The sequence below is a fragment of the Anabas testudineus genome, unplaced genomic scaffold (genome assembly GCF_900324465.2).
Source record: "Anabas testudineus unplaced genomic scaffold, fAnaTes1.2 Contig282arrow_ctg1, whole genome shotgun sequence".
Taxonomy (NCBI): Eukaryota; Metazoa; Chordata; class Actinopteri; order Anabantiformes; family Anabantidae; genus Anabas; species Anabas testudineus.
In genome coordinates, this window is record NW_022872813.1 from 20,158 (window position 1) to 36,068 (window position 15,911).

A 15,911-nucleotide genomic window follows, 5' to 3' on the forward strand; every position below is an offset into this window, starting at 1 on the left:
CTGCATTCGGACCACAAGTCTTGGAGAACCGGTTTTAGTCTTTTTGCTGCTGCTCCACACTGGGTCGCACTTAATTGTGAGTTTCAAAGAAGGGCGAGGTCATATTTCTTCATCATCATCTGCTTGCACTACGTTTCCTTCAGAATGAACACGACAGTGAATCTTTGTTGGTGAAAATTTTCACATTCAAATGAATCATTTGATCCAGTGTTAGAACCGAAAACTGAGATCCAGTAGGTTCAGGATCAGAAAAACGAACTGTTAAGTAATTAACAGTTGGAACAGGAAGAACAACAGGTTTTCAGGAGGGAAACACTGAGATCTTATTAACTCTCAGAGCCAAGCTGCCCGTTAATATTCAGTCATGTTCATTTCTGAAACGTTAGATCGTGAGAGGCAGACGAATCGGTTCTTCTGTGCTGAAGATCAGAGTCAGTGACGTGACATGAAGCCACATGTCTCAGTCATCCAAATTTCAATGGCCACAGAGAATCAGTCAGATTATTATCAGCTGTAATAATCTGCTGCATGTTTTACTGCACATCTTCATACTGATGTTCTTCAGGGAGTAGTCACCACCCACTCCACTCCAACAGCAAAGATTAGTGCTGGGCCATTAGCGTGGTGTTTTTCTAAAGAACTGAACCAAGGTATCGTCCAGGTTTGTGCTGCAGAATGGTTTGAAGCAGGAGGACCATTACAACCAATTGGACCTTCAGCCTCTACCGTGTAGCAGCTTTGTAGTATTTAAATTTAAGGATTGAATTCAGTCGTTAGTTGTAATCATTGATCCAATGTACAAATTAATAATTAACTCTTTAACTGAAGTCTTTTACTCGTGCTGCTCTAATGGTAATGTCACAGTCATGAATCCATCTCACATCCATCATTTCACCTGTCTTCAACATTTGTTTCATTTCAGGTCTCACCGAGCCAGTACTCTCCAGCAGGGTCACTGAACCCAAACTTCTATTTAACAAACCAATGGCAGAAAATGATAAATAGTGTGAAAGCTACAGATTTAAAAAATACTGCTAATCTGTTTTCTCACATTCTAACATAGTCATATGTTTTTCCAATGTGTTGAACCTAGCAGCTGACTTCTATATTGAAGAAATATTGTCCATGGCTCTTCTGACTCTAACCGGTGTATATACAAGGCAACAGCTTCTGAATAGCCGTCCTCAGAAGGGACCACTATGAGTTAAACATTTGGAGAAATTTGGACACCTCATAACAGAGACAGGCTTTGAACAAGGAACCAGGGACTCATCCCAGGCTGATACTCTACCCACTGAGCCACAGGCTGCTAGTGAAACGCTGAGTCATGTGGTCTATGTGACGTGATGAGACCTCAACTAGGACAGCAGGATGAAAAGTGTTCAGCAAGTGATCCAACAACTAACACGAGATGACTCATCTTGGACTTGGACTTCAAGTCCAACAGCAGTAAGGAACAAAAGCAAGAGGACAGCGTTTAAGTCTAAGGCAGAGGACAGCACAGATACATGTTTCAAGAGATAGAAGCAAAATAAAGGCCAAAACAAGTCTGAAGGGGAGCTGCAGGTCTATCACCAATTAATACCAGGCAGGCAATCAAGTCATTGTCAAAGCAGGACACTGCAGAGGACACAGGTGGTTGTGTGAAAGCACAGACACACCTTTACACAGCTACATTCGGCCCTGCAGCCTTCCCAGCAAAATCCACTGCTGATGAAAAACACAACTCATGAACCAGTGAACCGTGTGTCACCTTTTGTTTGTCAGCAGGTGTTTCACTTTATTTCAGGTTCATTGTGTTGTCATGTGTTGTACCTTTCTAATGTTATAGATGTGACATAACACTTTGACCTCGACTTGTATGAACTGGTAAAATACTACAAGACTACAAGAACACATGTCCCCAGATTCTTCATTACTGAAGAACTTTATTCTACAGGCTGCAACGTAAGCTGCATCTACAATCTACTTCTCTTTAATAATAATGGCATACATGTACAGTATGTATCTATGGAGAAAATAACTTAGCTGACAGACACTCAACTTCTCTGCAGAAAGCATCTTTACAGACTCAGGTGTCTCTGAAAACAATGGGTTTTCTTGTAGTTCCTCTCTGTGGTGGATGTTAAACTTCCATCAATAGGACAAAAAGTATTTATTCACAGTGAACAATGAAAACCAAGAACAAAGAATGTACAGTCAGTGAATGTTTATCGGGAGCAGGAAGGAAACTTCAAGTGAAGTCAGGAAAACCTCCTTCTCACTACGTGGAAGACTGTAGTACTACTTCAGCAGGCAGAAAGGAACGACGGAAGACACACAGGAAAGTATCTTTACTGGGATGTATGACTCTCAGGTAGGTACCAGAATATTCTGGCGTTCTCAGAAATCACGCTTGCTTGCGGGAGATGGAATTATAGTATTTTAATTTGTAGGATTAATAATAAGTCACAGGTTTTTTTAGCAAACTGTTTGTTCTTCAGATGTGTTCAGACGTGGGGAACAGTGGCTCACTCAACTGCAGCATTAGGACATTATAAGTATATTTATTTAAATGACTGAGGCCAGAACAGGAGCATAACATTAGCACCTATTGTGGATGGAAACACCTCCTCCTCCTCCTCAGGGCTGATCAGTCTGGAAACATTTACCCAGAGACACACTCACATTACAATCAGACATGATGCACAAGAAGCAGGTAAACGATGGGACAGAGGTTCTGATTGCTTCATTTCTAGGATTATACTGAAGCAAATACAAGAATTATCATATAATCAGACTGTTATATTCTACAGATTCTGGGAGATTATAGGATAGATGAGAGAGAAAGAGGAAAAAATCAACATCAGATCTTCTGCTGTCTGTTTGTCCTGGACATTTACTGCACAGGACGGATCTTCATAATGATGCTCTTCAGGGAGTAGTCAAAACCCTTCCACTGGTACCAAGAGACTCCAACAGCATACAGAGTACCATCAGCCCCCCAGCGATAAACCCCGTTGGGGTTTGTACTGTTACAGGCGTTGTACCAGAACGCCCCCAGGTGTAATCTGGCACAGTTTCTGGAATCAAGGTCTTGGTCTTTGTCAAAGGTAGAGAACTTCTGTCCATTGTGATAAGTCAGGGCATCTCCTACAGAAACACAAATGTTTAATCACAACATTAATGATACTACTACAACTTTACTACAAGTAGAACTACTGGCTACTTTACAAACACTCCATAGTTTCCATTAACCGTTGAAACAGAAATTTTCTCTGAACATGAGGGCGCGTTCAACACTGGGTTTGAATCAAAGCTGTTTATTCTATTTCTGTAGGTAGGTTGTTGTGTGTGTAGAGTAACAACAGACAGAATATGTTCTTTTCCTACAGCCAGGACGTAAACGTCTGCTGATAACTCACCTGCTCCTCCATCAGTGAATCCAGACACATTCAGTTTGTATCCATCACACTCTCCACTAATGGAGAACGAGGAGTAACGAGCAAACGCTTTTTTCCCATCAAAGTCCTGCATGTCGACCAGCAGCTCGGACTTTCTCTGGTTTGTCAGGTAGTAGATGTTGTCCAGACCTGGACACACACAAATTTAAGACTTGATCCTGTCCATCAACAAGTGAACAGGACATGCTGCTGTATTTGTACTTTCTACACAGTGAATTTCATGTAGTAACAAGTCAGTCTGGTTTCAGGTCTCACCGAGCCAGTACTCTCCAGCAGGGTCGCCGAACCCAAACTTGTAGTAATCCCAGGGTCTGTAGAAGTTCACTGTACCGTCCATCCTCCTCTGGAACACCTGGGGACAGGTTGTTGTTTCCAGACAACAAGATGATGATTTATTGTGACAGTCAAACAGGAAGTGTTCTTACTGACGTTCAGTTCAAATACTCACCGTCCATCCTCCTCCTGATGAGTCCATGTCACAGTACACCTACACACACACACACACACATTTATTATTTATGATCTAAAACCATATCCACTACTACAAACTACTTGTTAGTGTGATTCTGTCAGAATCCGTCCTCGTGGTCTCATCTTTACACCGTCTTCTTCTTCTAGACATTAACCTGTCTCCCAGACAGGACGGAGCTTACCTGGACAGCTGACCTTTCTCCAAGAGGATAGATGGTGTACACTCCACTGTATGATCTGTTGTCTCGTCGATGGATGTCGCTGCAGTCCACTGGTCTGTAGAGCTCTGAGCAGCTGGTCAACAGTAGAGCCAGCAGGAGGAAAAGGGCTGGTACTGTCTGGAACAGAGGAAGTTTGAACTGATCTCATGGTGCACAGCATGACTGGCACCAGGACATCACACCAGACCAAGTATGATAGCTCATCAAAATCACCAAATGGACCAGACCTTTACAGAGCTACGTCCGGCCCTGCAACCTTCCAAGGAAAACCCATCTACAATCTACTTCTGTTTATTAATGGTGTAAATGAAGAGTACGTGTCGATGGGGGAATAACTTGACAGAGACACAACTGTTGTCCTCTGCAGAAAGCATCTTTACACTTCACGTCAAACTCACCTTCATTGTCACACGATCAAACTGCTGATGTAGATCAATCCGAACACTGTGAAGAAAAGTAATATCAGTAAATACACAGGAAACAAAAGATTCTATGAACACAGTTGATATTTGGTGTCCAGACTCTGCTCTTGTCTTGTCTCCATTCATTAACCTGTAAGACTGGACAGTGACAGAACACAAATCCTGACAATAGCTATTTTCTGGACTCTGGCTGTTGTAAAGTGTTAACCTTTTACTTTGGGGCTCAGGCAGTTTGAATTTCAAAATATCCATTTGGAGTCACAGCAAATACTTTTACTAGTTTGATGTAAGAGTAAGTAAACGTCAGGTGAAGTCATTGAGCTTTGTCTTATTAAAGTTACTACTACAGTGGAGCAGACCTACCTGGTTATTGTACTGACCACTTGTCCTCTGCACTTTCTGACTGTCTCGTCCACGTCCACCTGCTGCTGCTGCACCTGAGCTTCTGACAACTTAACTTTGTTGTTGGTTGGTATTAACATCATCAGTTCACTTCCTGCATTGGCTGGTGTCTCTGAAAACAATGGGTTTTCTTGTAGTTCCTCTCTGTGGTGGATGTTAAACTTCCACCAATGGAACAAAAAGTATTTAGTCACAGTGAACAATGAAAACCAAGAATAAAGCAAATGTTTGATATACTGAGTCACAATTATAACTTAATCTTGTTATCTGGTCACTTTTTCTTGAATTAGAACTTTTACCCTTTTATCTTTGTGTCAGTCTCACACCTGATTTGTCACAGTTTGTCCAAACTACCCATGGTTTCTGTTTTTTTGCAATAATACAGTAAGTGAAGGTTTTTCAGGAGCAGAAAGAAACTTCAAGTGAAGTCAGGAACACCTCCTTCCCAAATACCTGGAAGATCGTATTACTACTTCAGCAGGCAGAAAGGAACAACAGGACAAGCACCAAACTGGGACAGTAGATCTAGTGAATAAGTAAAGCTTGTTTGAAATTTGTTTGTGTGAGTCTGCTGATTTAGCCTCTTTATCAGTCTGTTTAATGACTTAATGTAATAAGTGTTAAGAACCGTAGGTAGAGAGTTTCGGTCTGTTGTTGGTGGTAGTTTCAGCTTAGTAATCACAGAGCATACCAGCCATTACACAGATCATCAACACCTCCCTCACAACAGGCACCTTTCCCACCTCGTTCAAGCAGGCCCAGATTACTCCACTGTTGAAGAAGCCTTCTCTGGATCCCTCCCTTGTGAAAAACTACAGGCCAGTCTCTCTTCTACCATTTCTGGCCAAGACCCTGGAACGTGCAGCCTTCAACCAACTCTCTGACTTTCTTTCCCGGAAAAATCTGGCTTCAAGAGTGGTCACTCCACAGAAACAGCACTTCTGACTGTTCTGGAATACCTATGGGTGGCTAAAGCTGCAAGTAACCCCTCTTCTGTCCTTTGACACTGTGAACCATCAGATTCTCATGACTGCACTCTCAGACTTGGGCATCTCTAGATCAGCTCTAGCCTGGCTTCGTTCATACTTGTCTGGACGAACCTTGAACGTATCCTGGCAGGGGCGTGATTCTGAATCTCATAACCTCTCCACCGGTGTACCGCAGGGCTCAGTCCTCGGTCCTCTTCTCTTTTCTATCTATACTTCGCCTTTAGGCTCTATCATGAGAAAAAGACACCTTCAACTTAACATTCCCAAAACTGAATTTCTAGTCTTCCCTGCCAGACCTTTGACACAACACAACATCATCATTAACATTGCATCTGCGGTGATTGTCCCTACTAAGTCAGCCAGAAACCTGGGGGTCATCATTGATGATCAGCTGACCTTCACAGAACACATCGCCACAGTCTCTAGGTCATGTAGATATGCCCCCCACAACATCAGAAAGATCAGACCCTACTTTATGGAGTGCACGACCCAACTCATACAGGTGTTGATCATATCTCGTCTTGACTACTACAATGCACTGCTGATGGAGTTACCGGCATCCACGACCAAACCCCCCCAGATGATCCAAAATGCAGCAGCACGTCTCATTTTTAATCAACTAAAATAGGTCTCATGTCACACTGCTCTTCAGATCTTTGCATTGGCCTCCTGTGACTGTTCTGCATCTTCTTTTGCACTTAAAAACTGCTCTCCTGTACTTGCTTCTCATGAAACAGAGACAGTTCTTTAACAGCACTTTGCTTTGATGTTTTTCTCCTTGACTAAGATTTTTTGTGTTGTTCCTCACTTGTAAGTCGCTTTGGATAAAAGTGTCTGATAAAAGAACGTCAGAAGACGCACAGGAAAGTGTTTGTAATGGAATGTATGTGTTACAGTTCCTCCCTCTGCCCCTGTCTGCAGCTTTGGTTTTGTTTTGTTCTGGTCTCACCCTCCTGTCTCACACCATATATGGACTTCCTCCACTTTCCACCCTCCACTCCACACACCGGACTAATTACAGACTCAAGTCACCTGTGCATCACTCTGTTTTAAAAGCACCCCTCAGTCCTCAGTTCGGTGCTGGTTTGTCACCCTAATTTCATTCATGCAGCACACTACTCCTCCACAATCTGGTCAGTCAGTTAGTCTGTTTGTTTGTTGGTTTGTCTGTGAGGCACTGTTCTGTTTTTGGTTTGTCGGTTTGAGTTGTTTGGTCTGCGCTCATGCAGTGTTTTTCATTTGATACTTTGTCCTGTTAGTTTTGTATGTTTTGTTCTCGTTTTCCTGCCCTCTGCAGTGATTTTGGTTTGTTACTTTGTACATCTGCTTTGTCTGTTGGTTTGGTCCACATTAGTGTGTAGTTTCAGTTGTTACTTTGTATGTTGGGTTATGGTTTTGTTTGTATGTTGTTACAGCGTTTTTGGGTCTCTTTAATTTGGTACTTTGTTCGTGTTTGTTAGTTCCCTGTGTCCCCTGCCCTTTTTGTCAATAAATATATACTTTTTGCTGTTACTCGTTCGTCCCGTTAGTCTGTTCGTAACAGAACAAACCAGCCATTATTGCAACCATGGAACCACCACGTTCCACCACTGGTTGCTTCTCCCTTCCGTCTTGCCCCAGTTTTGTGCGCTATGGGGGCCTGGCGGATATTCTGGAGGAGGAGTATTTGGACCTGTATTGCAGTGCAGAGCATGTGGTCGGTTGGCTACACTCGGGTGTGGACCCCGAGTGTTTCGAGGCGCTGTACAGGGCAGCAATCGGAACCTTTGTGAAGAAGGGATACATGATGACGTATCCAGAGTTCCAGTGTCTTAAAGACACTGTGATGTCTGCTCTGAATTCCTTCAAGCAGGGGTTTCGTTTGACTGCCCTGCCTAGCCAGCACTGTTTGCTCTCCTCCTCCTCCAGTACTCCCCGGTCCCCAGCGCTTGTTTGTCCGGCAGCTAATGCTGCTTTTGTTAGTTCTGCAGCCGAAGCTGCTTTTGTTAGGTCTGCAGCCGAAGCTGCTTTTGTTGGTTCTGCAGCTGAAGCTGCTTTTGTTGGTTCTGCAGCTGAAGCTGCTTTTGTTGGTTCTGCAGCTGAAGCTGCTTTTGTTGGTTCTGCAGCTGAAGCTGCTTTTGTTGGTTCTGCAGCCGAAGCTGCTTTTGTTAGTCCCGCAGCCACTGCTGCTTTTGTTAGTCCCGCAGCCCCTGCTGCTTTTGTTAGTCCCGCAGCCCCTGCTGCTTTTGTTAGTCCCGCAGCCCCTGCTGCTTTTGTTAGTCCCGCAGCCCCTGCTGCTTTTGTTAGTCCCGCAGCCCCTGCTGCTTTTGTTAGTCCCGCAGCCCCTGCTGCTTTTGTTAGTCCCGCAGCCCCTGCTGCTTTTGTTAGTCCCGCAGCCCCTGCTGCTTTTGTTAGTCCCGCAGCCCCTGCTGCTTTTGTTGGTCCCGCAGCCCATGCTGCTTTAGTTGGTTCTGCAGCTACTGCTGCTCTTGTTGGTCCCGCAGCCCCCGATGCTGCTTTAGTTGATTCTGCAGCTACTGCTGCTCTTGTTGGTCCCGCAGCCCCCGATGCTGCTTTAGTTGATTCTGCAGCTACTGCTGCTCTTGTTAGTCCCGCAGCTCCCGCTGCTCTTGTTAGTCCAGCAGCCGGTGCCGTTTTTGTTAGTCCAGCAGCCGATGCCGCTTTTGTTGGTCCTGCAGCCCAGGCTGCTTTGGTCTCGGCTCCTGTTCCTGTCACGGATCCGGCTCCTGTTGCTGTCACGGATCCGGCTCCTGTTGCTGTCACGGATCCGGCTCCTGTTCCTGTCACGGATCCGGCTCCTGTTCCTGTCACGGATCCGGCTCCTGTTCCTGTCACGGATCCGGCTCCTGTTCCTGTCACGGATCCGGCTCCTGTTCCTGTCACGGATCCGGCTCCTGTTCCTGTCACGGATCTGGCTTCTGTTCCTGGTCCTTCAGCTGTCGCCGCAGTTGCAGCCACCTTGATTGCTGCAGTCACTGCTGCTCTGGTGTCAGCTGCTGCTCCGGTCCCTGCAGCCGCCAGGTTCCCAGGCGGGTCGACGCAGAGGTCGCCGTCGTCGCCGTCTCTTCAGTCTTCGGACGGGTCGACGCAGAGGCCGTCGCCGCCGTTTCTTCAGTCTTCGGACGGGTCGACGCAGAGGCCGTCGCCGCCGTCTCTTAACTTTGAACTTTGTTTGTCACCCCAGGAGATGTGGTGGGATGACAATGAGGACACCACCACCCTGCTCCTGTCTCCTTGGGGGGCCCCTGAGAACTGTGCTCCTGTCCTGGCCCCTCAGCTCCAGCTGGCTCAAAGTTCGTCGCCGCCGGGCAGTCCGCCCGGGGCTCTCCAGCCTTGTTCGTCGCCGCCGGGCAGTCCGCCCGGGGCTCTCCAGCCTTGTTCGTCGCCGCCGGGCAGTCCGCCCGGGGCTCTCCAGCCTTGTTCGTCGCCGCCGGGCAGTCCGCCCGGGGCTCTCCAGCCTTGTTCGTCGCCGCCGGGCAGTCCGCCTGGGAGTCCTCAGCCGTCTTGCTGTTCCCCGGCTCACTGCTCGCCATCCGGCAGTCCGCCTGCGGGATTCCTGCCCCGTGGGTCGTATCCTGGCCCCCGGCCTGGGGGTCCTCGGCCTACTCTCCGGCTGGCTTTCCGGTCCCCGGTTCTCCAGCCGGCTCAAGGGTCTCGGGCTCTGTCTTCTGGTTCGCCGCCTCCCGGCCGTCCGCCCGAGGCTCTGTCTTCTGGTTCGTCGCCTCCCGGCCGTCCGCCCGAGGCTCTGTCTTCTGGTTCGTCGCCTCCCGGCCGTCCGCCCGAAGCTCTGTCTTCTGGTTCGTCGCCTCCCGGCCGTCCGCCCGAGGCTCTGTCTTCTGGTTCGTCGCCTCCCGGCCGTCCGCCCGAGGCTCTGTCTTCTGGTTCGTCGTCTCTCCGGTCCTGTTTGCCGCCTCCTGGCCGTCCGCCGGAGGCACTCCTGGTCCGTTTGCCGCCTCCTGGCCGTCCGCCGGAGGCACTCCTGGTCCGTTTGCCACCTCCTGGCCGTCCGCCGGAGGCACTCCTGGTCCGTTTGCCGCCTCCTGGCCGTCCGCCGGAGGCACTCCTGGTCTGCTGCGCCCGGTCCCTCCTCTGGGCCTCCCTCCGCCCGCCCGGTCTGGTGTTTCGGGCCCTCCTCCGGGCCTCCCTCCCCCCGCCCGTCCTGGTTTGCTTGGGGCCGTCTGGGATTCGCCCCTTGCCGGGGGGGTTCTGTTACAGTTCCTCCCTCTGCCCCTGTCTGCAGCTTTGGTTTTGTTTTGTTCTGGTCTCACCCTCCTGTCTCACACCATATATGGACTTCCTCCACTTTCCACCCTCCACTCCACACACCGGACTAATTACAGACTCAAGTCACCTGTGCATCACTCTGTTTTAAAAGCACCCCTCAGTCCTCAGTTCGGTGCTGGTTTGTCACCCTAATTTCATTCATGCAGCACACTACTCCTCCACAATCTGGTCAGTCAGTTAGTCTGTTTGTTTGTTGGTTTGTCTGTGAGGCACTGTTCTGTTTTTGGTTTGTCGGTTTGAGTTGTTTGGTCTGCGCTCATGCAGTGTTTTTCATTTGATACTTTGTCCTGTTAGTTTTGTATGTTTTGTTCTCGTTTTCCTGCCCTCTGCAGTGATTTTGGTTTGTTACTTTGTACATCTGCTTTGTCTGTTGGTTTGGTCCACATTAGTGTGTAGTTTCAGTTGTTACTTTGTATGTTGGGTTATGGTTTTGTTTGTATGTTGTTACAGCGTTTTTGGGTCTCTTTAATTTGGTACTTTGTTCGTGTTTGTTAGTTCCCTGTGTCCCCTGCCCTTTTTGTCAATAAATATATACTTTTTGCTGTTACTCGTTCGTCCCGTTAGTCTGTTCGTAACAGTATGACTCTCAGGTAGGTACCAGAATATTCTGGCGTTCTCAGAAATCACGCTTGCTTGCGGGAGATGGAATTATAGAATTTTAATTTGTAGGATTAATAATGGCTCACTCAACTGCAGCATTAGGACATTATAAGTATATTTATTTAAATGACTGAAGCCAGAACAGGAGCATAACATTAGCACCTATTGTAGATGGAAACACCTCCTCCTCCTCCTCCTCCTCCTCAGGGCTGATCAGTCTGGAAACATCTACCCAGTGACACACTCACATTACAATCAGACATGCTACACAAGAAGCAGGTAAACGATGGGACAGAGGTTCTGATTGCTTCATTTCTAGGATTATACTGAAGCATTATAATGATTGCTTCATTTTGCACCTGAATTTCAAATAACAGGAATACCTGAACCGATTCATCTTCCACATTGGACGCAGTAACTCTCAGCTTCTGGTATTAAACTTCTACCTTTAGCAAAACTAGAATGAAGTTGGACTTTTCTGTGGTTCTGCTTTATGTTAATAAAATGAAAGTTGGAACAGACTGAAGAAACACGTGTCTGTTCTGATGATGAAACTGAACTTTGAGAAATGTTTTTCCTCAGCTGTGGAACAGAACAGTGTTTGACAGAGGGGTGAACCTCTCCCCATCCCCATCTCTGAAACACTGTTTACATGAGTCACTGCCCTGACTTGTTGATTTAACTCATTAGGTGAGAGGAGTTGAGCGGCTGGTTAGTGTATAGTATTATTAATACAAGTCACTCGTCGTTTGGTGCTTCATCACTTCACTCATTCAATTGGATGTTTCTGATGGAAACTGCTCTGGATTTGTTCCTCTGGATCCTCCACTAAGTTCCCACCTGTCCACCAATCTCTGCACCAGCAGCTGCTCACATACAGTCAACACCTGACTTCAGCTCCGATGGAAAAGATTCTGTCAACTACTGATTCATTTAGAAGATTATATTGAAGCAAATACAAGAATTATCATCTGATCAGACTGTTTCATTCTACAGATTCTCTGAGATTATAGGATAGATGAGAGACTAATTCTAATTCTAAAATCCAGTCACAGACCCTCAGAGACTGTGGGTCTGTGATTCTTGTTCTCGTGCACCATCTCAAATTCAGATATTCTGATGGAAAACAAGTGAAATACGTTGAATATGTTATTTTATTTTGATGATTTGTGACTTTATTAATTAACCTAAATATGCTTTGAAGAAAACATATTAACAATCACAAATGACTTGTGTCGTCTTTATACGACCACTGTTCCTGAAGTTTTTAACAACTGATTTACAGATTTGTTTTTCCGTGTGAATCAGGTAACAAAACTGCACATTTTAAATATAAAGAAAATTACACATCTATTACACTGCAAAAGGACGGATCTTCATGCTGATGCTCTTCAGGGAGTATTCAACACCCCTAAACTGTAACCAAGACAACAAGTACCATCAGCCCCCCAGCGATAACCCTGCATGATGGATATTTACAACGAGGCGTCTGAGTTTTAGAGAACATTCACTGATTCACATGTTGACTCAGGTGAGACCCGGTGAAATTACGTGCAGTGTCTTAGGTGGGACGTCTGCTGTCAGACCAGGTTTGTCTCTCTCAGGTGTGTCTGCAGGTTTACAAACAGCTGCCACTGCTCCCGATTCAGACTAGAACAGATAATCTGGTTCTAGGAGAACCTGAAGTTTTCCCATGTTTGTGCAGTAACACGAACGGTGTCCGATGACTGACGGAGCAACAGCACGTCAGAATCAGCTCTTGGACTGGGTTGTGATCCGGTTACACTTAAGTGATTCAAAGAATGGGGCCCAGTTCTGTGTGGATCCTGGTCTTGGTGTCTCTGACAGTAAACATGTCTCAGGACATAAACAAACACAAACACACCGGAGCACTGGGACAGAAATAGTGTCCAGTTAGACCGGTCCTTCTGGGTGCACTTCTTTTCTGACACCTGACACCGGACTCAGGACTCTCCACCCTGTGGTGGAGCCAGGGGAGGGGAGGTGTGGTGAATGAAGCACTCCCTGTCACAAGTGCACATGTTGTTGTTGCTGTGAAGGGCACGCTCAGTTTGAGACTCAGCAGATGCCGCAGCAACATACACACGGGGTTCAATGGGTCAGATGCAGGTTCTGTGAATTTGGAGGCGCTTCCACCTCCAGAGTTCACAGCTGGAGGTCGGTTAATGATTGAAGGTCGGCTGGTGACTTATTGACTGAAGAAGCTTTATAACTTTCAGTCCCACTGAGGTCTGAGGACAGAGGAGATGGACGACTGCTCCACACAGTTTTTACTCTGTTCTCTCTCTCACTTTCTCTGAAACCTGTTCTGCACCTCCTCATCCCCGTCTCTGCTGCTAACCTCCACCTGCATTTACTTCCCCCTAACATTCTCTCACCTCCACCTGCCCAGTCGTAGAGTGACTCAGCTGTTTCTTCAACCGAGTTCTGACAAGCCGTCCTATTTTTACCTCCAGAGATTTGGATTGAAGCAGGAGGCGAGGACAGACCGGTCATTCAGTAACACTAACTTCCTTTCTGGGACCAGCTGACCTAAGTACCAGGGGCCGGACAAGGACCAGAGACCAGCTTGGAGAATCCATTCAGTCTGCGGCTGCACCAATGGCTGATGTGAAACAGAGGCGTGTTGGGATGTCTCCTCCTGACAGAGGGTGGGCATGGGTTATCGTTGGCTGCTGCTTCATGGTGACAGTCTGCACGCGAGCTGTGACCAGGTGACAAACACAAACACGCTTTTCACTTCATGCAAATGCAAAAGACAACAAACAGCTGTTAGTATGATGAGGTGCAGCAGAACAGCACAGACCTGCTGGACTGGACTGTCTTAGACCAGAGAGGTGTACCGAATAAAGTGGACACTGAGGTCACAGGTCAAAGTTCAACTGTCTCTGGTTCAAAGCTGAAACAGGAATATTCAGTGTCATAAGAACAAAAGTGTCTTCAGGAGAAGTATCCGTACTATTTGATCTGTTTTCTCTTCTTTAATGAAGAGTCGACTGTTCACATGTGAATGAACCGAGATTATCATCTATCTATCATCTATCATCCATCATTTATCATCTATCATTTATCATCTATCATCTATCATCCATCATTTATCATCTATCATTTATCATCTATCATTTATCATCTATCATCTATCATTTATCATCTATCATCCATCATTTATCATTTATCATTTGTCATCTATCATCCATCATTTATCATCTATCTGTCATCTATCATCCATCATTTATCATCTATCTGTCATCTATCATCCATCATTTATCATTTATCATCTATCATTTATCATCCATCATTTATCATCCATCATTTAAAATCTATCTATCATCCATCATCTATCATCCATCATTTATCATCCATCATCTATCATCCATCATCTATCATCCATCATTTATCATCTATCATCCATCATCTATCATCCTTCATTTATCATCCATCATCTATCATCCATCATCTATCATCCATCATTTATCATCTATCATCCATCATCTATCATCCATCATTTATCATCCATCATTTATCATCTATCTGTCATCTATCATCCATCATTTATCATCCATCATTTATCATCCATCATTTATCATCCATCATTTATCATCTATTTATCATCTATCATCCATCATCTACAACATGTTACCAGATCAATCATTCAACATTTAAATGAGCCCCAGAGGAACGAGTCTTTAATTTTGTTCCACGGGTCCTGTTCACTGGTAGAATGAATATTTTCAGGGTGTGAACGAGAACATTGTGTCCAACTGTGCCGAGACTGAACAGGACGATCTGGAAGGATTAATGAGACACTAGTGAACAAGCCCTGGTTCAGTCTGTCCTGTCTGGACCGAGTTTGAACAGCCTCTGTTTGTCTTTATGAAATGACTCACGTGAAGACTTCAGATCTGCTCTTTACACCATGTTCTCCATCATCTAGTGGTGTTGCAGGTTGAATCCAGCTGAAAGTATTGCACTGACTATATCTGAAACTTCTCACGAGGCTGATTATGCTTCATTCTTTGTTATCGTCTTCCAAGCAGTGCTACAGGAGCACCAACTTTAAACTGCTGCTGCTTCCACGTAAAAACACACACCTCCCTCTCTAGAGCCCCCGTTTGGTTTGTCCTGTCTGAGCTACTGTAGAAACACAACAGCCTGACGCCTTATGTTGATATAAAATCTTATTCTTATTTTCAGACGTTCACACAGTTGCCTGCTGATTATAAGTCTCTCTAAATCTTACAGCACAGTTAACACCTTTAAACAAAAACCTGTCTTCCAGTTTACCTGGACCGCTGACCTTTCCCCAGGAGGATAGATGGTGTACACACCGCTGAATGAGGTCTTGTTCTGTTGATGGATGTCACTGCAGTCAGCTGGTGTGAGGAGCTCTTTGCAGCTGGTCAACAGTGGAACCAGGAGGAGGAAGAGGACTGGTACCGTCTGGAACAGAGGAGATTCATGACCGATCAACAAATGAAGACTCCACAGCATCATATTGTTGTGTGAAGTGTTTGTCAAGAGGAAACTGAAAGAAGTCAATACTTTCTTTACAAGAGGCCTCAGCGTTACACAGTGAACATTACGGTGAGTTCACTGTCACCAAACTTAACAACATGTGTTTCTCTTTCTAGAAAGGGGTTTGATTCGTCAAACACACACTTTGATTCGTCAAACACACACTTTGATTCATTAGACTCTTTGTAGGCGACTGTGGAAACATGACACGACTTCTTTTAAGCTAGTAAGTACGTAGACACAATATTTGCTATTTTTGGGTTCATTCTTACACCTGCACCTTTAGTAGGGACATGACGACCCTCAACATAGGGTCCGACTGAAGGAACATAGCACGCTCTGGGGTAAAAACTGTAGGTATGAAAGGCAGGAGACTCTATCCTGTGCAAATGGAAGAAGTCAGATTCCAGCTCACTAACTTACCTTCATTGTCACAAATCTGAAGAAACAAGAAGATCCAAGTCCTGACGTGGGTCTGTCAGACACTGAAGATACAAAAGGAACAACAGTCAGATGTAGTTCAGTCAGTAAACAGATGAAGCT

At 45.8% G+C, this 15,911-nt stretch overlaps 1 protein-coding gene across 2 annotated transcripts; it reads right to left on the reverse strand.

Moving 5' to 3' along the window:
* Positions 1 to 1,826: 1,826 nt before the first annotated feature.
* LOC113147681 (microfibril-associated glycoprotein 4-like) lies at positions 1,827 to 5,050 on the reverse strand. Of its 2 annotated transcripts, none has more exons than XM_026338838.1 (7): positions 4,921 to 5,050; positions 4,534 to 4,579; positions 4,097 to 4,252; positions 3,892 to 3,930; positions 3,699 to 3,795; positions 3,405 to 3,572; positions 1,827 to 3,132 (listed from the first exon to the last, which is right to left on the reverse strand). In XM_026338838.1, exons 1-7 carry the CDS (start codon positions 5,040 to 5,042, stop codon positions 2,879 to 2,881), a joined length of 882 nt encoding a protein of 293 aa, XP_026194623.1. In that variant the 5' UTR covers positions 5,043 to 5,050; the 3' UTR covers positions 1,827 to 2,878. The 2 variants fall into 2 exon arrangements, with proteins under 2 accessions (XP_026194623.1, XP_026194624.1); XM_026338839.2 differs by having other exon boundaries at positions 4,938 to 4,980.
* Between the last annotated feature and the right edge of the window lie 10,861 nt (positions 5,051 to 15,911).

Bases quoted from the DNA above. Each gene is read 5' to 3' on its own strand.
- LOC113147681 (XM_026338838.1), bottom strand. From the start codon at position 5,042: ATGATGTTAATACCAACCAACAACAAAGTTAAGTTGTCAGAAGCTCAG. The intron at 4,253-4,533 runs GTGAGTTTGACG...CCTCTGTTCCAG, and splicing joins TTGATCGTGTGACAATGAAG to ACAGTACCAGCCCTTTTCCT. The intron at 3,573-3,698 runs GTGAGACCTGAA...GTGTGTGTCCAG, and splicing joins TGCTGGAGAGTACTGGCTCG to GTCTGGACAACATCTACTAC.